This window comes from Gopherus flavomarginatus, chromosome 25, assembly GCF_025201925.1.
Source record: "Gopherus flavomarginatus isolate rGopFla2 chromosome 25, rGopFla2.mat.asm, whole genome shotgun sequence".
NCBI classification, from domain to species: Eukaryota; Metazoa; Chordata; order Testudines; family Testudinidae; genus Gopherus; species Gopherus flavomarginatus.
Genome location: NC_066641.1, coordinates 3,308,762 through 3,330,131, shown reverse-complemented (window position 1 = coordinate 3,330,131; position 21,370 = coordinate 3,308,762). Strand labels below are relative to the sequence as shown.

Genomic DNA, 21,370 nt, shown 5'->3' with positions numbered 1-21,370 from the left:
CAATTTAATGGTCATAGGATTTTTTAAATAGTAAATTTCATGATTTCAGCTATTTCACTCTGAAATGTCATAGTTGTAGGGATCCTGACCCAGAAAGGAGTTGTGGGGTAGGTTGCGGGACTGCTACCCCTACTTCTGTGCTGCTGTGGGCACCTGCAGAGCTGGGCAGCTGGAGAGCAGCGGCTGCTGGCCGGGAGCCCAGCTCTGAAGGCAGAGCCACCGCCAGCAGCAGCGTAGCAGTAATCATGGCATGGTATGGTATTGCCACCCTCACTTCTGCGCTGCTGCTGGTGGGGTGCTGCCTTCAGAGCTGGGTGCCCAGCCAACCGCTGCCACTCACCGGCCACCCAGCTCTCAAGGCAGCACAGAAATAAGGGTGGCAATACTGTGACCCTCCCCCCTAAAATAACCTTGTGACCCCCCCACGCGACTCCTTTTTGGGTCAGGACCGCCAATTTGAGAAACCCTGGTCTGCCCTGTGAAATCTGTAGAGTATAGGGTAAAAGCACACAAAAGACCAGATTTCATGGAGGGAGACTGGATTTCACGAGGGGGACCGGATTTCATGGTCTGTGATGCATTTTTTTTGGCCGTGAGTTTGGTAGGGCCCTAAGGATGAGCCAGACCCAGGAGGAAGCAGTGGCTCCTTCCTCTCCCTGCCACACAGGAAGCCCAGCTCTGAGTGGGGAGGGCAGCCCCCAGGAAGAGGCAGCTGATGGTGTGTGAGGGGGCAGGTATGAGGGGAGGACAGGTATGGGGCGGAAGGCGAACTCTTGTGCTTGACACGTGTGCACACCCCAGCACACGTCATTGGTGTGAGCATGGCGCAGTGTGGGTGGGTATCCCAGGTCCCTTGCGCTTCCCATAGGGTTACCGCCTTCTGCAAAATGGGCACAATGGACTGGGGGATACCCACTAGCATGAGGAAATTGCAAGAGTAGGGGGCAAACATGCATCCTCCTTTCACTGTCTCCCGGAAGGCAGTGCTGTACCATTTTGGACCTTCAGGTGGATGAGGCCAGAGGAACACAGTGTCCTGTCTATTGCTATGACAGGAAAGCAGCCCCTATTGTACAGGGCAGGGTCCCGCAGGTGGCTGGACTCACCAGAGGAGAACCCTGGGATTGAGGCCGTTCCTTTCGAATCGGTTCTCAGAGCAGTGACAATTTGAGGCCCGGCTAACAGTCAGCGAACAGTGGGACCGGGTTGTTATGTGGCTTAGGATTAGCAGCAAGAGCTAAAGGGCTCCCAGACGCAGAAGCCCGTGCTCCTGGAATTGTGTATGGCGCTTACCCAGGTGAGGGCTGCCCTCGGCACAGAGAAGTGAGCAGCAATTACCCTATGGAAACCTGACACCCTAGATCGTTAGGGAGCTGTGGGGAACAAATGTGGTGTGGGGAAATCCACTGTCCTTGCCATAAAGGGCTGCAAGGCAATTCAGCCTCTCCGACCACACCAGGGGGCCAGGCTGGGCAAAGGGCAGCAAATACCAGATGGATTCAAGCCATTGGGGTTCCCCTCTGCAGCGTCCTGGGGCAGCGAGTTCTGCTGTCTCAGGCTGCACTCTGGGGAAAGTATTTCCTTTTATTCACTTTGCACTTGCTGCCTTTTCAGTCATTGAATGTCATCTTGTTCTTATGTCATAGGGCAGACACATCTGACCTGCCTTCTCTCAACTGTTCATGAGTGAGGCCAAGCCCCCTAGTGAGTTTAGGGCAAGTTGTTGCATTGTTTGCCCAGGAGGCTTTAGTCTCCTGTGTCCTACTGCAGTCACGCTGACTTCTTCTGAGCTGTGCTCTCCAGTCGTGCAGGGATGGGCTGGGTCGGTACCTAACAGGAGACCCTCAAGGAACAACAGGCCGGGAAGCAGCCCTGCTCAGTGGGCTCTGCCTGAGCTGGTGCCCCAGCAGGTGCTGGGGGCATTGTGCTGCGGGAGCTGCCAGCCTTCAGAGGAGACGCAGCAAAGAGGCCGTTGTTACACAGAATTTTCTAAAGAGCCAGGGCTAGAAAACAGAAGCCCTGCTCTGCCCACCCCCCACTCGCACGTACAACACAAAACAGCCTCATTTGGAAGGGACGTGGCCACAGGGGAAAGCTGGGTGTGGGAGACGGCTGTTCTGAGTGCGTCCCGAAGGGTTCCTCTTGTGACCTGGAGGGCAGCAGCTGAGCTCCACACAGTCTCTAACATATTCCCCCGCCCTACCCCCCCGCCACAGTGAAGAAGGGCGGAGCTGTGATCCGAATTGTACAGACAGGGACGAAGGCCCAGAGACCTGTTTCACAGAGGGGCCCAGGTGCCTTAGTCTGGGCTTTAGACTCCTAAGTCTGTGATTCCCAGAACCTCCCCTGGATCCGTAGGCCCCTCAGCTCCCTCCGTGCCGGAGGGTTCACAGCACAATGTCCCCTGGGTGTCTCTGGCTCTGCCTCTGGGCCTGGGCGCTGCCATTTCCAAAATACACTCTGAAGCCCAGAGCTCCAAAAAGTGTTCCCAGCTGGTTCACTGACAGCACCAAGTGCCTCCCTGCAGCCTAACCCATGTCTACACTGCAAACAGCAGAGGCTCAGAGCCCAGGTCAGCTGGCTCGGGCTGCCGGGCTAAAAATAGCCATGTAGCTGTTTGGGCTTGGACTGGAGTCTGGGCTCTGAGCCCCTCTCTTTACCAGGGTTCCAGAACCCAGGCTTCACCCTGCAATTTTCTAGCCAGCAGCCTGAGCCCACAAGCCAGAGCCGGATGACCTGGGCCAGCCACAGCCATGCCAGGGATCTTGTATTGCTGTGTGGATGTCCCCTTCGGCGCCCGGCTACCGCCCCTCATCAGTATCTCTCACTAGCCAGCTAAAACAGCTCCCCCTTGGCAGATTGCAGCCTCTCCCCAGACTCCCACGTCCCCAGCAGATCGAGGGATGTGATCATTCCCCTCTATTCGACATTGGTGAGGCCTCATCTGGAGTACTGTGTCCAGTTTTGGGCCCCACACTACAAGAAGGATGTGGAAAAATTGGAGAGAGGCCAGCGGAGGGCAACAAAAATGATTAGGGGGCTGGAGCACGTGACTTAGGAGGAAAGGCTGAGGGAACTGGGATTGTTTAGTCTGCAGAAGAGAAGAATGAGGGGGGATTTGATAGCTGCTTTCAACTACCTGAAAGGGGGTTCCAAAGAGGATGGATCTAGACTGTTCTCAGTGGTACCTGATGACAGAACAAGGAGTAACGGTCTCAAGTTGCAGTGGGGGAGGTTTAGGTTGGATATTAGGAACTATTTCACTAGGAGAGTGGTGAAGCACTGGAATGGGTTACCTAGGGAGGTGGTGGAATCGCCAACCTTAGAGGCTTTTAAGGTCAGGCTTGACAAAGCCCTGGCTGGGATGATTTAGTTGGGGTTGGTCCTGCTTTGAGCAGGGGTTTGGACTAGATACCTCCTGAGGTCTCTTCCAACCCTGGTATTCTATGATTCTATGATAGTGCAGGGAGCGTGGGCACCCAACTCCGGCTTTGTTAGTTCCAGGGTGCTCCTGTGATTTGCGAGGCACCTCGAAGGTCGGTGTCATGACGCTGAGCATTGCAGCAGCTAAGTCCCTTTGTGGATCTAGGCCAGAGGGCCCAAGGGCACACAGGAAATCTGGGGGTGAGCAGGGAATGAAGCCCAGACTTTTTGAGTCTCACGCCAGACCCCTAACCCTAAACCCTCCTTCCCGTTGCAGGGGACAGCTCCCTTCTGGACAGTGAGCAAAAGGCCGAGCACTGTTTGGGGTGACACCTCACAGGGAGGAAAAAGCAGGAGACAAGCTGTTGAGGGTGTGGGAGGGGAACAGGCCGGCATAGCTTTGAGGTGGCAGGGAGGGAGAGGTTTCCACTGGAGTCTGTGGAATGTGAACTCTGCTGGGCTGCAGCACATTGAGCTCCCAACCTGGTGCTCCAGGCTGATCTGATAAGAGATGACAGGGCTCCTGACAAATGTTTATGCTCCTTTTCTTTGTATCATAGAAAACACTCTTGGCTCAGACAGCAACCAGGGAGGGTAATTAGCAAAGGGGAAGAGGTGGGGGAGAGAAAGCTTTGCTTTCCAAAACAGTGCTCCTCTCTGAATGTAGGGCCACAGCTCCCCCTCCCCTCACACGCGCACAAAATGGATGGTAGCACAGTCTGGAGGAAGCTGAAGGCAACCGCTAACCCATAGCACCAGGGCTGGAGCTTTCCAGAACCAAGTCTCTCACTCTGCCATTCACGATGCTATTTTAAACAGTGATATTGATTTAAAAATGGAACCTCCTGGCACTCCTGCATTAAAGATAGACAAACCGAGGCAGTTCCTTGCCTAGGGCCCCACCGCATCCTTCTTAAACTAGTGCTACCAACCTCTCTCTTGCATCGCATTCAACTACAGAGCCCATGTAGGACTGGCACTCATGTTACGTAGAAACTGGGAGCAGTGAAGTAGGAGCAGAGAGGTGATTTTACCTCTTTATGTGGCATTGGCAGGACCAGTACTAGATACTGCAGCCAAGGTCTGGTGTCTCCATTTTTTAAAAGGATATTGTAAAACTGGAGAGTGTAGAAAAGAGGTGATGATTTGAGAAGATGCCTTACGGTGAGAAACTGAAAGAGCTCAATCCATTTATCTTAGCAAACAAAAGATGAGGTGACTTGATGACAGTGTGCAAGTACCGCCCTGGGGAGAAAATCTTGGGTACCAAAGGCGCTTTGAGCTAGTGAAGAAAGGTGTAATAGGAATCAGTAGCTGGAAGTAAAAGCTGTATAAATTCAGTTTAGAAACCCGGCACAGATTTTTAACTCTGAGGCTGATTAACCACTGGAAACATCCATCAAAGGATGTGATGGATTCTCCATCTCCAAGACATCAAGACTTTTTGGCAACAAATATAAGTTACTGAGTTGATACAGGGCTCAATGGATGAAATGCTTTGGCCTATGCTAGGTGATCTAATGGTACCTTTGGCCCCTAACATTTGTGAATTTCACTCTCTGCCTGTAATTAACAAATGTCCAGTTTGGCTGCTGGTAATAATTGTGGAGGCAATTTGTCCCCCTGGCAATTGTTGTCGGTGGCTACACTGATACAGGAGGTGAGGAGAGGAGGGTGGACTTGGGGAGTCCGAAAAGCTTCGCTCCATTCTGGCTGGCTGTGGGGCCCTGGATGCTGGAATGTGCTGTTCAGCCACCAAACAGGCAGAGTATGTGCAGCTCTGGCGGGGTGAGGGAGCACCTCCAGGGGTGAGCAGAGAGGTTATATTTCATGTATTGCAAAGAAATGACACCAAAGAGGGACAATAGACTCACGCTGAGATTTTTTTAAAAGCCTTGTGTTGGAGTTGAGTCTAAATTGGCCTCAATGTCTGTTCAATTCAGCTACACATGCGGCAGGAATACTTGCTATACTGCTGAAGTATGACCAGCTTGCCACATCCTCCATTACATGTGACCATGAAGAGATGGTTTCCACATCTCCTGGGCATCACTCGTAACTGACAAGCCATATCTGGGCGCAGAGAGCAGTGAGCGGGATTGTTGGCTAGTGGTTTGACACAGGCATTGTGGTCAGGATTCCAGAGTTCAGTTCTTGATACGGTCACGGACTCACTGTGTGGCTTTGGGTAAGTCACTTCCCCTCTGCCTCAGCTTCCCCAGCTCCAGCAATGGGATAACCTGCTCTGAGCTCAAACACAAGAAATTATCAAGGGTACTAAAGTGCTCGGAGTGTTGCTTGTGGCCTATTAAGGAAAGAACAGAGATCAGCTGGGTACCTATAGATATCCCGCATGGTCACTGGTTCAGAGTCTCACAGAGAATGTCTTGGTAACCTTCATGTGTGGCACCCTTAACAATCTTTCCTCTTCACTGGATACTACTTTGTCCGTACTAGTAGAAACAGGGTTGAGGTAGCTAACGGATGAATGTTGAAGGGTTTCGAGGTTCACTGCAGACCTTCTCCAAACCTTTTAAATGTTTTTGGACACATTTAACTGACTGGCATTCCAGCTGGTACATAAGTTACTGTGCTGAGTCAATGGGATTATATCTGAATTTTGCTCCTCAACTCTAGAAAAATGGGCTGGAAATCTTATGCACATGGGTTCTGTCCTGTGCTTCCCAAATATCTGCTGCCTGAAAGTAGCACCACTCTGGCAGTAATTTGCTACCAGCAGAAAGTGCAGAGGTGGTAGCAGAAATTGCGGGGAAAATCAACATGCTACTTGAACTCTGTCGATCGAGCTAAAAGCTCAAACCAAGATTTTTTTTGGAGAAGAGTTATAGCCAGACTCGTCATCTGCTTCTCCCTCCTCATGCTTTTAAGCTCACCCTATATATACTTAGCACTCAGAGTGCTTGCTGCCCATGGAGCTCCAAATGCTTTACCAAGTCAAGAAAGCATTATTGCTGCACACAGAGCTGATGTGACTTGCTCAAAATCACCCAGGGACAGAGTTGGGAGTAGAACTTGGGCTTCCTGAAGCTCAGCATAGTTTCCTAGACACTGGACCATGGAGTTTTAGAGGACAACTTAATCTCAGATGCCCAGAATCTGCAGAGCTTCCATTAGCTTCTGGCATCCATCTACCTTGAGGCTTGTTCAGCCACTTCTTTTAAGTCAATGTGTATTCTTGTTCTGGATTTATTTTTACTGTTGCTAATGTTTTCACTTCAGCGTAGTGTCTTTCACCCCAAAGAACCTCAAACCACGCTGCAAACTAGGGGCTCAGTTCTGCAAGGTACTGAGGTCTCAGAGCTTCCAGAGAGCTTAAGTGCACCCTGCAGGATCAGACCCTCTATAATGTACAAACTGAATCTCTAGGGACAGTCTTCAGTTGTGTGTCCTGTGTTTAGCACAACAGGAACCAGAGTCAAGAGAGATGAACACAATTTGTTGGGGAAGAGTCAACATGTTTTTTGTAAAGAGAAATCATGCCTCTCCAATCTATTAGCCCACAGATTAGGAATTCCAAACTTTAACCAACTACAAACATGTGAATACATCTTCTGAGGCCTAACTCCCTGCGTGCTGTGATGGCTACTGTAGTGAGAAAGGACCTCCAGAGACTCTGTGAGCTTTGGCTGTGAGATAAAGAATCCCTTCCTGCACGAGTGTCTTGCTTCGTTAAGTTCTGCCTACAGCCTATCGTGGTCCACTCTGGGAACTGGAGGACCAAGAACTCTCAGTTCAGCTAGACTCCATGGCTGTAATATCTATGGCTGCGTAACCTTCATTGTTTGGAAAGCTCCATTAACATTTCTCCAGTCTTTGTTGGGACATAAGTTTGATGTGTGAATCCAGAAACAGAAGTAGACATAAATGAAGAGTGGGAAGGGGCAGTGCTTGAAGAGGAAGGCTGCTTCTCACAGAAGAGAATGGTCATCTCTAGTCCACCTTAGTCTGGCCGTTGAGGTGTGTGATAACATTGCGGGGTTGGGATTTATGGATTCAAGGCCAGAAGGAACCATTGTGATCATCTAGTCTGACTTCCTGTATAAATAGGCCAGAAAACTGTCCCACAATTATCCCTAGAGCAGAGCTTTTAGGAAAACAGCCAGTCTGAATTTAAAAATTGTCAGTGATGGAGAATCCAGCACGACCCTCGGTAAATAAATCCAGTGGTTAATTATGCTCAGCGTTAAAAGTGTATGACTTATTTCCAGGCTGAACTTGGCTACCTTCAGCCTCCTGCCTTTGGTCATGTATTATAGCCTTTCTCTGCCAGATCGAAGAGGCCATTGTCAAATATTTGTTCCCCATATAGGTGACTTATAGAGAGACTTATAGATCACTTATCCATCCCTTAACCTTTTCTTTGTTAAGCTAAACGGATTGAGCTCCTTGAATCTATCAGTATAAGCAGGTTTCTAAACCTTTAATCATTCTTGGGGTTTTTCTCTGAACCCTCTCCAATTTATCAACATCCTTCTTGAACTGTGGAAACCAGAACTGAACACACTATTCCAGGAGCAATTGCACCAGTGCCATGGACGATTTGAGTGGCATGGATTAGAAGACATTAAAAGGAGAAAACTGTGACATAATGTTTAAGGCTGATTCCTACTTCCCGCTAAAGGCTCCTGTGGAAACAGTATGGTTATTTCAACCAGCTCCTATTAACCAAGGTGATTAGTCTGAAAATTCAAGTCAGAGGATGATGAAAATCTTTTAGGAAATTCTCAGTGTGATTTCAGGTGCTCAAAATTGGGAACTAAGTGACCAGAGCCATGCATGATGGAGGCAGGCAGTATATAAGCCTTGCACCATTCTGGTAATGTTCCCATCTGGGTCATGCCTGATTTGCAGACCCTCCTCACTCCCTGCTATTCAAGTTGTAGGCCTCCATCCCAGAATTCTTGCTATTCGCTTCAGTCCTGACCCACGGGACCCAGCTCACCCTCAAGCAGAGGCTGTCAGTTGCATGATAGCTCTGAAGTGATACATCCCTTCTGCTTTAAAATCTATAAATCTATAACTCTCCCAAAGATCAGCGTCTTTGGAACCAATGGTTTGACTCAGCCTGTTTTCAAAGCAGGAGCTGTGTGTCAGACCCAAAGGGCCCCAAAGTTTGTATAGATTTTGAATCCAGGACCTGGGGCCTCTCCATCCTGGCAGGATCTGAATGTTGACCTTCGGCAGTGAGACGTCAATGCTCCAGGTCATCCTGAGGCAGCAAAGCCCCTTTGGTTAACGTGCACCGTACCTTGCTGTCACGGGCAAAGAGTAAGAGCCATCAGAGCTGTGTGAAAGGCCATCATAACCCTCCTGGTCACACTCAGGTCTTGGTAGTATCTTGGGATTCACAGTGGCAACGGGGATGGTTTTAGGAAGAGAGATAGAGGTAAATGGGTTGTTAATAAATCTGTGGTTGGCCTCCAGTCAGTCTCCTGCCTTACTTGCCTGTGACCTGTGGAAACATTTGAATAGGCAAGCAAACATCCCACAAGGAGGGGATCTCACTGAAGACATCTTGTCTTGGCTGAGGAGCCACACCTTCCCCAGGTGTGAACAAAACACCTCACCCTGCTGCCCACGCCAACGGTCCTGTCCTGCCAATAATCAAGTGGCAGCAGCCGGGAAAGAGTGGTTATCCAGAAATAATTTCTGGGCAGGAAATTGGTTCAGGGTCTAACCAAGCACTTTCCAGAGCCTCATGGGCACAATTCTTCAACAGGAACCCCATCTCTTGTCACAGCTTATTGTGTAAGAAAAGGCCTTCCATGCCCCAAACGCTGCATCCATGTCTGGGTCTGAGCAGGTCAGGCTGGGACTTTGGGACCCAGCTTCCCTTCAGCCCCACAAGAGATGATCCTGCTTCTGGACTGAGTCCACGAGTCGGCAGTAGAGGGATTCTCCAAGAGATGTGCAGGGTCCTGTGGAGAAGCTCAGTGAAGGCCCAGTGAGCTTAGCTCCATATCACCACCCCTACGCTCAAGCAGCGCGAATCAGACCCAAACAGTCCTGAGACCGGCCTCACATTCATGACTTTTTTTAGAAAAAGGATTGTGGGTTTTGCTCTGAGTTGTGATCTCCCCTGCCCCCCAGGGTGCACCAGTGCTAGCACGCCAGCTCTCGCTCAGCCGTGGGAGGCAAGGGCGTTCTGGCCCCTGCAGCAGGAGCTGGCACTAGAGAACTAACCGAGATTCAGCCTGATGGTGCAGAGCTTCCAGCTTCTGCCCCGAATGCCAATTCATCAGTGTGTTCTGTGCCCCCCAACCCCACATTAGTTCTACACCTCACATCAGGCTCCACCTCTGCCCCCTGTTCCCCACCATGCCTGCTCCTCCTGCAGTTGTGGATGGAGGCTGCTCCAGCAGGGCTCCTTCTCCTCCTTCCCACGTCTAGTGGAGCAGGAAGGATGAGGAGAGGGAGGAAGGAGGAGCAAAGAGGACCTGAGCCATTACATGGGCAGGGAGGAGGTGAGGAGGAAGGCCCACCCTGAGCTGCTGGGCGTTTTCTGCTCCATCCCCCCTTGTGAAAATGGTATCTGCCCCTGCCTTCCCCCTACCCAAAAACTTCTTTTGGCTTCTGAGGAGAGGTGGCGGTGGGGGAGGCCGGGAGAGAATCTCTGCCTTCCTCCTTCCCCAGCTCTCACTGTGTGTTCTTCCCCAGAAGGTGGGGTCAGGAAGGCAGCCAGTTGGAAGGGCTCTTTTTCCCCTTGGAGAATCTGAAAATTGCTTGAAGGCAGCAGCTTCTTGCTTCGTGGTGCCACTGCTTGTAGCAGGGGCCAAACTCTCCTTATTCGCAGGACTTGGCAGCATTGCCAGTAGTTGTACCAACCAGCACTGGACCTCCTGGGTGTGTGAGTGCACCAGAGGCTATATTCAATACACGGCAGCTGTAAGCGGCTCTCAGGTGCCAACGCTCAGATGTGAGATTTACACATGGAAAACATTTAGCTCAATAGGCAAAACTGGTACAAAAAGATGCTCTTGGAACCAGCCTTCAGCACCAGGCAGCAATTGTGCAATCCTGCCTCAGACCAGGGCAGGCAAACACCAGCCTGCAATACTGCAGGGTGCCACACTACCGTCTTCTGAAAAGGAGTTCCCAGGGTGCTGAAATCAGGGCCCTGAATGTGCAAAAACGCTTCCGCTGCACTAGCTGCAGAATTATTTTCCATGTGCAACTGATATTTTTGCGTCTGAGGCCCTGGCTGGCGCCTGATGTGCACAGCTACCCGCTGCCCCCCAGATTACAGCTAGTCCAGATGGTCTCTAGCAACCTGCAGACAGGCCGAAAGTCCAGTGGCACGGACTCCTCAACGGGCATGGATAACCGGGTTAAGTTTTCAATTAGCAACAGCCAGGCCTCAGTTTAACCTCCTGGCCTATGAAACTGCCACGGGATTACCAGAACCCCCTAATGCTGTGCCAGGGCAAATGCCTCAAATGGTTACTAATTATTACATTTTCACTAACTCAACGCATAATTGTTCTGCACACTACCTAGCCACCTCGAGATGTGCACATTAACAATCAGAGGTCCCAGATGGCGACAGTGTTCCCTCTCGTCCGCAGCAGAGACAAATTAACTGGGTTGCTCTGACCTATTCCAGCTTTCTTACCTACCTGCAGTAGTACCCCCTAGGGGCGAGAGGGTTCCCAAACAGTTAAGAGGATTGTCCTCGCTCTGGGGAGCTCCAACTGCGTGAGTAGCAAATAACGAAGAGGACAGGTCACTGCTCTTAAAGTTCAGATTTTGCTAAACGTGTTGTAATATTGAGCTAAAGGGTTAATAAGCATAGAATATATATAACTGCACTAATGCTGAGGTTTTTCTATTGGGCAGCAGTGCTTGAGGCCAGAAAAAGATGCAATTAGTTGTCTACTTTACCCGGTGTCTGTATGTCCAAAGACAATGCTGGTGAGGAATGCAGGCTGGGAACTCCCGAGGAAAGCAGATTGGTATCTTGGCCATAGCTCTGTGAAGAATCGATCTTTCTGTTTTTTGGCCATCTTGGAAAATAACAACTTTTTGTTTTTGTTTTCTCAGCAAAATGACAAACTGGAAAATATTTGATTTCAGGTCAACCCAAATCTTGTTATCAGTCTGAAACACAACATTCTCATTTTGCACAGTCTCTGGGTGTGTTTTCTCTCTCAGTCAGAGAACTTCTGCCCAGCTCAAAACAGCACTCGCTCTATTGCTATTAATACTTTGCATCCATAAATGCAATTCTTATGCTGTCCTTCTAGCCACAGGATCTCAAAGCACTTTAACATAAGGAAGCTCTACATTTCAGTGCTTCTGTAGCTTTATCCCCACTTTATATGGGGGAGGGTAGCAAGCTGAAATAGAAATTAAGGCTCAAATTCGTAGAGGTGGCCATTAATTTTGCTTCAGTGTTCGGGCACTTTTCATGGGCAGAGTACAAAGGAGAGCGGTGTCATTAACCCCATTTTACAGATGGGGAAACTGAGGCAAAGAGCAGCATAGCAACTTGCCCAAGATCACCCACCAGGGTAGTGGCAGAGCCAGGAATTTACCTCGATCTCCTACACCCTAGGCCAGTGCTGTTGGCAAATCAATCCTCGTGCTTCTGGGTATGAGTCGATTGCTAGCTGGTGGGTAGGAAGAAACTTCTCATTGTGGCATCGGATTGTATGGCTAGGTCTGCCCCTCTGAAGCACTCAGCACGAACTCTGTCAGACACAGGACTCTGGACTAGACGGCCCATAGGCCTGGCCCTTCCAGCATGGGGAATTTGCCCGTGTGCCCTCCTAGCCGGAATGGGAGGAGGTGAAGTCTAACCCTACCAGACTCGGCTGCACTCTCCAGGCTTTGCCTGAGGCACATAGTCACATATTCCTGGATGGATTGGACACTGGCTGAGCCCTGCTGGAGCTGAGCTTGGGAGCTCCTGGGCTGAGACTATAAATGCTTTTTAAGGAGGCAGTAGGGGAAACAGCACAGCAGGGTTAAAGAGGCATGTAACATGGCTGCATTTGCCCTTTAGATAAGGAGCTTCTTCAGAGGAGGAGAGGAAAAGCAACAATGTGAGGAATGCAGGACAGCCCCAAGGGACAAGGTGCTGCTATTGTGCAGAGCTGGCATCCGCCGCCTCCTGCACTGGCTGGCCTAGAGACCACCCCAAGTCCCGCTGGAGTGGAACGGGGCAGGGAGGTTAATCTGCTCGGAGCTGAACTGTCTGGGTTTACACACCTCCTGCAGACGCTGCCATGACAGACCCTGGCCCTCGCTCTCACCCAACTGGTTCCCTCACTTCATTCTGGAGCCAGGTCTAGAGCTGTTCAGAAACCTGTACGAATGATCAGCAACCCTTCTGGAATGAAACAAAAATCTTCTATTTCTTTTCAAAATGTTTTGTGGCCATTTGCCCCCAAGGATATAACAAGTTTCATGGCAGAAAATCCACTTTTTGTTTCTTTCATCCAAAAAACGGAAAATTAAAAAAACTTCCAAACTTTTTGTTGAAAAGCCATTGTTTTAAATCAAAGGTTTGCTGGAGACACTTTGGCTCTAGTCAAGTGCCAGCTGGACATCCCAGGGCCGGCAGTGCTCCTCCATCAGTCTTGTGCAGTACACTGACACCCAGGGAAGTCCAAGCCTGCCACAAGAGGAACCATCTCTCCCCGGGTGGTATTTATCTTCCCAAACATGCACTAAATTAATTAAACCAGACCCACCAAAGACCCATGTCATGCACACCGACCCCCTGGCTGTGCACGAAGAGGCTCTGTGTCCAGAGCGTTATCATACTCCTATCTCATGGTCGGGGTCTGACTTTCCCTCCAGTTCCTGACTTCACAAACCAGGCTTCTCCTCACGCTGGGCATATCCAATCTAAGGGCTTGTTTACATGGCAAGCCAAACTCACCAGTTCCCCATCTTGCGGTGCACTGCCATCCCACGTCAATGCTGGGCATGCCATCCCATGGTGCACTGCAGGACATTCACTTTCTGGAGCCGTGTCCACACAGGACATTACCACACTGCAAGCTGGGGTGCTGTAGCTACACCTGGCTTGCCTTATAGGGTGAGGTCTTGGGAAGGACTCCAGTCAGTGAAACCAGTTCTGTGAGGCCAACGCAATGACTTCTCGTCCCCTCTCTGCTGAAGGCGCAGGCCAGATGGTGCCTGTGGATTCGTGCTGAAGCCCTGAAACTCCCTGGCAAGGGCACTGATGGGGAGACCACAACAGATGTAGGTGGGACCCCCCCAACACCTCTGCCCAGGTGGAGAATGGTTCCTGCGGTGACGGGAGCAGGAGAGTTTGGGAGTGATGATTTCCTGTGAGGTTTTGGAAACTTGGCCCCAAGTGGATATGGAATATCCTGTTGGCACAGGGCACCTGCCTTGTCACCCCAAGCCACTACTGGGACTGACTTCCTGCCCCTGTGACTAGCTCGCTAGGATCGGCCCAAAGGGAGTCGCTGGCTCCCCAGTGAGCATCAGCTCTTCCAAAGGGATTTCGAGGATTTCCTCTGGTCTGGGCCACCATCCCTTACCTGCCCATGAACTCACTATCCCTCCCACTATACACACACATTTCCCGTGCCCACCTCCATCCAACCAAAGCCCTCATCTCTCACCCACACCTCGCATGCCCATCTTCCCCTACACGGACACTCCAAGGTGAAAGCGATTCCCCCAGCCAGCCATGAGAGCTGGCTGTGCCATTTCGAGGCTGTGACAGCCGACCACACACCACATGGGGTGAGAGTGCAGGACACCGGAATGGCTGGCTTCGGGGTAAGGGCTGAAGCCCAGGCAGGTGTGTGGACATGCCCCGGCAGGCACCAGACCCAGATGCCAGTCCAGGTGAGCGCCCCCGCCCTGGGCTACGTTAAGTACCCAAAGAGGGGCTGAGAAGGACTCTGTGGCTTGGAGGGGTGGGGAATCAAAGACCAACAAACCTTTATACAAAGTGGAACAGCTTCAACAGGAGAGCTTGTGAGACACCCCCGCCCCCCCATGCAGGCTGCTCTAGATGAAGGCTAGATTCCCAAAGACACATAGGCGTGGGGTCCCCAAGGGTAAACAACTAAAGAAACATTGGGCCAGAGTGAGTGAGCACAAGAATGGCTCTAGCCCGGCAATGTCCCTTTGTGGATCTAGCCCTAGATTTTCCATGCAATGGGCTTGAGGACAGTGGAGGATCGCTGCTCTGATGAATCCCAGGACAGAAATATCGGGGTGCAGCAGTTCAGGAGTGAGACGTGTTGAGGTGCATTGATGGAGAAAGCAGCCGGTACTTCACATTCCTTCCTCTAAAATAGCATGGGCCAGATTTAAACAGCTGTGTGTGCCCTGGTACGGGTGTGCAACTCTTGATGCACATAAACCTGGAGTTACATATGCACACACCTGTCACTCATCAGCAAATCAAGATGAATAGGTCTGTAAATTGGGCACATTCATTTCTGCAAGTGCCCTTCTGTAAATCTGATCCTACTTTTACAAAGTGTATAATTCTGAAATAGAAAAAATGATTCCAGCTCCTGAGCTTCGTTCTGCCAGAGACCCTCCCGGACAGATCCCACTGCTCCTTCCGAATGTCACCTGCTCTGGAACTGCTTTAGTCCTCTCAGCTCAACGCCGTTTTCATCCTGACCTGGAAAGAGCAGGGCCTGAACTTCTGAGGCTCCTCGTCCATGGGCTTCTGCATTGCTCTTACATTTAGATACCTTGTCTTTCACCTGCATCAGGGATTGTACAAAACACACAGTGCCTGCCCCAAAGATCTCGCGGTCTGACAGACGGGGAGATGAAAGCGGGCCCAGCGAGGGAATGGGTGTGCCCCAGGCAACACAGCAGATCCGTGGCCAAACGGGGTCTAACAGTCCGGTCCACTGAATACCGATCCAATACACTATCCACAAGCCTACACTGGAAAAGCCCTAAAATCCCATGGCTCTGCTTTCAGCTCACGGCGAGCCACTGCCTCTTCCCAGTAGAGCAGAAGACACAGGAAATAGGCCCAGATGTGGGGGTGGAAACCAAGGCACAAGAAGAGCTGCCCACCAGAAGCCATTAGCCATATATACGAGAACCTGAATGAATCGCCTAACAGATAATGCTATATATATATATTCCTATACCCCTGAATACGGTGCTCTTTTTGTTACCCATTTACATGTGTGCAAACATGTCCATAATGGGACTCTTGTAGCAACTCCCTTCCTATAATGGAAACTGACTAATTTCATTTAATAGTCTTTTAAGTTCATTAATTAAGTTTCTTTTAATAGTCTTTTGAGTCAGCTTGCTCCTGTATCTGCTTTGGGTAGTTTTAGTCTGAGTTCCTCACGTTGCTCTTTGGCTCAGGAGATTTCTGTGCTGCTAGATTCCAAGGCCAGAAGGGACCATTAGGATCCTCTTGTGTGAGCTCCTGCATAACCCAGGCCAGAGAATTGCACCCAATTAACTCTAGAGGCAGCTGGTTCTTTGGCATTGCCTTTAACAAGGCCTGAGGATTGCGGCAAAGTGAACTCATTTCAAAGTTCTTGCCCCACAATTGCCGGTGTTACGGAAAATTGGTCTTGGCAAACAAACCTGACTTCATTCTCGGATGAGATTGCAGGTTTGAGTGACAAAGGTAACTGAGGAGCTGTAATATAATTAGACTTTTGTAAGGCATTGGATTTTGATGAAAAACTAGCACTACACAGTATCAATAAAGCACACACTAAGTGACTTAGGAACTGGCTAATTGACGGCACTCAAAATGTAGTTGTCCATGGGGGAATCATCATCAAAAGGGCCTAACACTGTTCAACATTTTTACCAATCACCTGGAAGTAAATATAAAGAAATCACGGCTGATAAATATTGTGAATAATGCAAAGACTGGCCGAGCCAGTGGTAAATAAGGGTGAGAACAGGGCAGTCACCCAGACCTATCTCAATTGCTTGGTTTGCTGGGCTCATTTAAACAAAATGCATTTTAATACAGCCAAATGCAAAGTTATAATCCAGCAGAAGCAATGCAGGTCAGCCCTACAGACTGGGGGCCTGTATCCCAGAACGCAGGGACTCTGCGGGCAGGGGGTTCACAAATAGTTGAACATGAGCTCCCAGTGCGAGAACATGGCTAATGCCAGTCTCGGATGGATATACAGGGGGGTGGTGAGCAGGAGTGGGGAGGTGATTTGTCCTTCCAAGGAGCTGCTACTCTGCATGGTGCTTGTGGTGGTGATGTCACCTCCAGGTTGATTTCCAGCGATGTTTTCCAGGAAGGACATTTTGAGTATTTGCCCCTTTGGCTATGAGTGGGGCTGGCTATTGCATTGTATAGCACTGCATCATCTACCACCTGGCCCAGCCTGCCTTCCTCTCAATCCGCTGAGAACAGAGGCACGAGGTGTTGCAATTATTTCAAAGGCTAGTTTGTGGTGCTTGCCCTTGCATGGACATGTCAGCGTGCCCCAGGCACTCATTGGCCACTGTTGAATTTTAGCTGGGAGTTGCTTCAGCAGTTTGAGGAATTTATCCGGTACAATTTTGCAGTGATCGGTGCAGCTCGTTCTGGTGCAGGCAGAGCCTCTGTCTTTGCTGGGGGCCTGGGTGACGCTAGACGATTGAGTTGTGAAAACCACTTTTTTTCCTTTGCTCTGCACAGCCCCAGCACAGCGCGTGGGGCCTCAGACAATCTGTGCTGCTGTCACTCCCCACCAGTGTACGGTACAGGGCTGTTTCCAGCGCTCTTTACAGAACGATTTAGCTTTTTGCAATAAGCTCCAGGGGCATCATGGACTGGACTTTGCCTTTTTCCTGTTTTTGTTGTCCCTGTAATACAGGCTTTGCTTGCCCGTCCTTGCAGCCCCCTGTTGTGTTTGCCTTTATTTTGTGTGCGGTGAATATCCTCCTCTCTTGCTACCGCTTTCCATTTCCGTAGCTGTTCCTTCGCTTGCTCACTGCTGCAGTGGGTGTCAAGAGCTGGATTAAGTTCCAGCTCTGACTGCTACAGCACATCCCACAGACACGTATGGGTTTTTTAATGACAGCTGAGCTTTTCCTACCCCCACCAACTCTTGTAAGCCACGCTAAATCGGTCAACCCTCTTTTTCTTCGGCCTTCTGTTCGGAGCGGCATATTATGAGTTCCACACTGGAACCTATGCCGCATTCGTAACAAGTACTATGTCATTGCATCTTCTAATGGATAGACATTGCAACATCTTCTCTAGGGGCAGTGGGGACCAGGCCTGGGGGTCACCCAAGGAAGTAGGTCATTGTGCAGGGACATTGTGTGCATGCAGTAGGTTGGCATCTCACTCATCCTGCACCAGCAGTTCAGCTTTTCCCGCCCACAGCAACACTTTCTGACCCAGTGCGCCTGACACCAAGGGGCTCGGGGCCGCCTGGAGCAGCCCTTTGTGCCCCGCACAGTGGCTGGGACCAGGGATGATTTCCAACCACTAGGCTGTGGGGTGGAGTCCGGAGGAGAGAGCTGCCAGCAATACCTGGGGCGTCCCAACCACAGTGGGGAGAAACAGGGGCACCAGTCAGCATGTCAGCCTGACCCGGACCCTGGATTTGCACCCAGCTGTTGGACTAGGGGCTTGTAAAATGCTTGGGGAGGCTGGTGTCCAGGGGGGGTGGCATGCCATAGGCCCAGCAGCTCCAGCTGCAACAGCTCGCTGGTCTCTCTTTGGCAGGTGAGGGCTTAGAACATGAGCAGCAGTAGAAAGAGACTCTGGCTGCTGAGTGAATATGGAGCATTAAACTGGCTCCTTGCCCTCCCCCCCGCAGGGCTCAGCCACATCTGCTCGTGAAACCCAAGGGTGCAGTTAACGCCCAGGATGGGGTGGCTGGTCCTTCCAGGGAGTGGGCGTTATCTGGGCACTGTGCATGTAAGAACTGCGTGTGCAACATGTCCGCCCAATGTTTCTGGCCTCACACTCTGCCCAAGGCTGCAGCATCAGCTGTAGACTTTGGGGCTTTGCCCTGCGTGACCATCAGCCCTAGTCTCTGGTGCCTGCGTTCAAGGCACGGCCCTGTTGGTACCAAGCCACCAGAGCAGAGCACTTGTCAAAAGGTGCTACCTGCTGCAGCAACAGCCTTGTGCTGTGAGCTCTGCCTGGGCCCCGAACACAGACACTCACGGCTCTGCCATGCCCTGCAACAGCCCACCCCTGTGAGCCAGGTCTGCAACAGGCAGGCAGCTGCGGGGCAGGAGCTGGGCATTCTAGGAAGCGCATGGGCTCCACATCTGGCTCTGACCAGCAGGAGAACACTGGCCTTCCCCAGTGTCTGGGAGGTTCCAGCAGTCAGTTAGGCTCTTTTTCCATGGCCAATGCCCAGCTAGAAGCATGCTCAGAAAGACCCTGTCTCATCCATCTGCGTCACAAAAATTCAACCCACTGGCCCCAGTTGTTCTCCTCTCTAGTCCCTTCCTTAGACCTGCAGCCCTTCGATTCCTGTTTAATCCATCCAGCACCCACTGATGGTCACACATTTGATCCTTAGTAGGGTCAGCTGCTGCCTTCCTGCCAGGGGTGGATGTTGTGTGCACATTGGGATGACAGCTGCCCTCCCACCCATAAAGTGATTCCAGCTGGAGGCGCCTGCTTCACGCTGCACCTTTCCCTAAGGGGTTCCTCTCGACCTATCCCCCAACCCTAAAGGGAACAAGGGCAATGCTGATCCCCCAGCCCCAGAGCCCCAACACACAGAACTGATGGCAGGTGGGGGCTGCTCCACTGGGAGTTCTCCGGGAGGTCCAGCTCTGTTAGTGCGAACAGACAGTTCACTGGGTAGCTGACTGAATCAAATCAAGGGGCCAGGCTGTTAGCATGTGGAGTGAGGGCTCCTGGGCCTGTCTCAGTTCTGGCACTGATCTGTTCTCCTTGCATCACAGCAGCACCTCAACCCCACCAGCCGAGCTTGTAACCCACTTGCACTGGAAGCCTCGTGAGACACGGCAGGGGGAGGGTGTCAGCCTCAGCCCAGGTCACACGGCAAAGCAATAGCAGAGCAGGGGAGGAGAGAGCTTGGCCAGCCCCCTGGCCAGTGAGCCATGCTGCTCCCGCTAACCCTTGTGACAGCGTGCGAGTAACTTCACCTTTCTCTGCCATAATGGCCACTCATTGCACCCAGCCCATGTCAGCCTGGGCGGCCCCCCAGCACTTCTCATAGCAAGGCCATTACCCAGGACACCTGCTCTGTTTGCCTTGGTAACCCTGGCTGGACACTTGTCACCTCTCTAAAACATACAGTGAGTTTAATGGAAGATTGGTGAGGCTCAGTCAGGGTCAGGGGAGGGGGGAGTCCAGCCGGCTTTCTCCCCGTGGTGGCATCAATTCCCAAGTGCCCTTACGTGGTCTCTGCTTCCCCTCCTAGGTCCCTCGCGTTGGGCCAGCAATACACCTCGCTGGGGTCCCAGCCCATCCTGTGTGGCTCCATCCCCGGGCTGGTGCCCAAGCAGCTCCGCTTCTGCCGGAACTATCTTGAAATCATGCCCAGCGTGGCCGAGGGGGTGAAGCTGGGGATCCAGGAATGTCAGCACCAGTTCCGGGGCCGGCGCTGGAACTGCACCACCATTGATGACAGCCTAGCCATCTTCGGGCCCGTCCTGGACAAAGGTAAGGGAGCCACGCAGCTGCCGCACCAGGCAAAGGCTGACGGGTTGGGCGGGGGAGGTTCTTCCATTTAGCTGCATTCCAGGACCATGCCGAGGCACAAGCTGAGATCAGGGCCCATCGTGCCGGGCGCCGAACAGACCCAGTGAGAGATAGGCCCTGCCCAAGGAGCTCACGAAGGTGAGAGGGGAGACAGAGGCACAGAGATGGGACAGGACGTGCCCACGGTCACCCAGCCCCTGCAAAGCTAGTCTTCAGTGGCAGATGCCAGGGATCTGGCCTTGCTGCCCAGGCCCTGCTGAATGTCCCAGCTGGGCTGTGGAGAGGGAAGATCTGCTCATGACAGCAGCTCTCAGCAGACAAGTCCCCACCGCTAGGGAGTTTGCCTTGGTGGCAGATTGCAACTAGAAGCAGAAATGCCCCTGCCCCCTTCCCCCTGCCCCGTGTGAGTCTTTGGGGCAGGGTGTCCCTGGCCTTGCCAAGGGAGTCGGTGAACACCACGCAGGCCCACGGCTCCAGGGTCACCCCAGCCCTCCGGCCCCAGGCACCACAGGACAGCGGGAGGCTCAGCTGGGCTTGGCCAGAGGCTTTGGCAGCAGCACTCTGTGAAAGTGGCTTGGAGGGAGGAAAGCCAACGCCCCGTGTCCTCCCCTAGTCCTGAAGGCCTGGCCTGTGGGCTGGAGTGGCAGCAAGGGGAGGCTGCAGCCTGGCCAGAGCCATGGGGGGGTCCTACAGCTGCTGCCTTAATTTGCTCAGCGGTGCAGATCCTCAGTCCCTCTGGCTCAGACTCCCGGTGCTGTACTCCAGGGCAGAGCCGCCCCAGCTGCACACAGGGGCTGCCTAGGACCACCTGCCAGAGCCCACAGGCCCCAAGGTCTGCAGGACCCCTTCACGGGAGCTGCTTTTTTCATCTCCCCTCTCTGTTCCAAGACTCCCTCTGGGCTGAGCTGGGCCCCCTTCAGGCCTCTGTTAATAGCAGGGATGTGAGGCACCTCCCTACCCACAAAGACTAGAACCCCTCATCCGGTTGCTTCTGAGAAGACAACTGCTCTGGGCACTGAAACAGAGGACTAAGGAGTCAGAGCTCCTGCAACTCATTTCCAGCTCTGCTACTGATTTGTTGCACAGCCTTTGAAGAAGTCATTTCCCCTTCAGTGCCTCAGTTTCCCCATCTGTGAAATGGGGACAGTTAATGTTTCCTGACCACAGAGTGGCTGGGAGTCTTCAGTAATGTTGATGAGGGAGGCTGATGCCTGTGCCAGGGAAGGTCAAAGGATTTAGAACCAGCTGAAACCAGAGCTGGAGGGCATTCGGAATTTGACACACTGTAGGTCA

The 21,370-nt window shown here is 51.8% G+C and overlaps 1 protein-coding gene across 1 annotated transcript in view; it reads left to right on the top strand.

Moving 5' to 3' along the window:
• Nucleotides 1-21,370, top strand: part of WNT3 (Wnt family member 3) — a 71,455-nt gene that overhangs the window by 33,658 nt on the left and 16,427 nt on the right. The window contains exon 2 of the mRNA XM_050934977.1: nt 19,797-20,038. Within this exon, the coding sequence (XP_050790934.1) occupies nt 19,797-20,038 (242 nt within the window). The remainder of the gene's footprint in view (nt 1-19,796; nt 20,039-21,370) is intronic.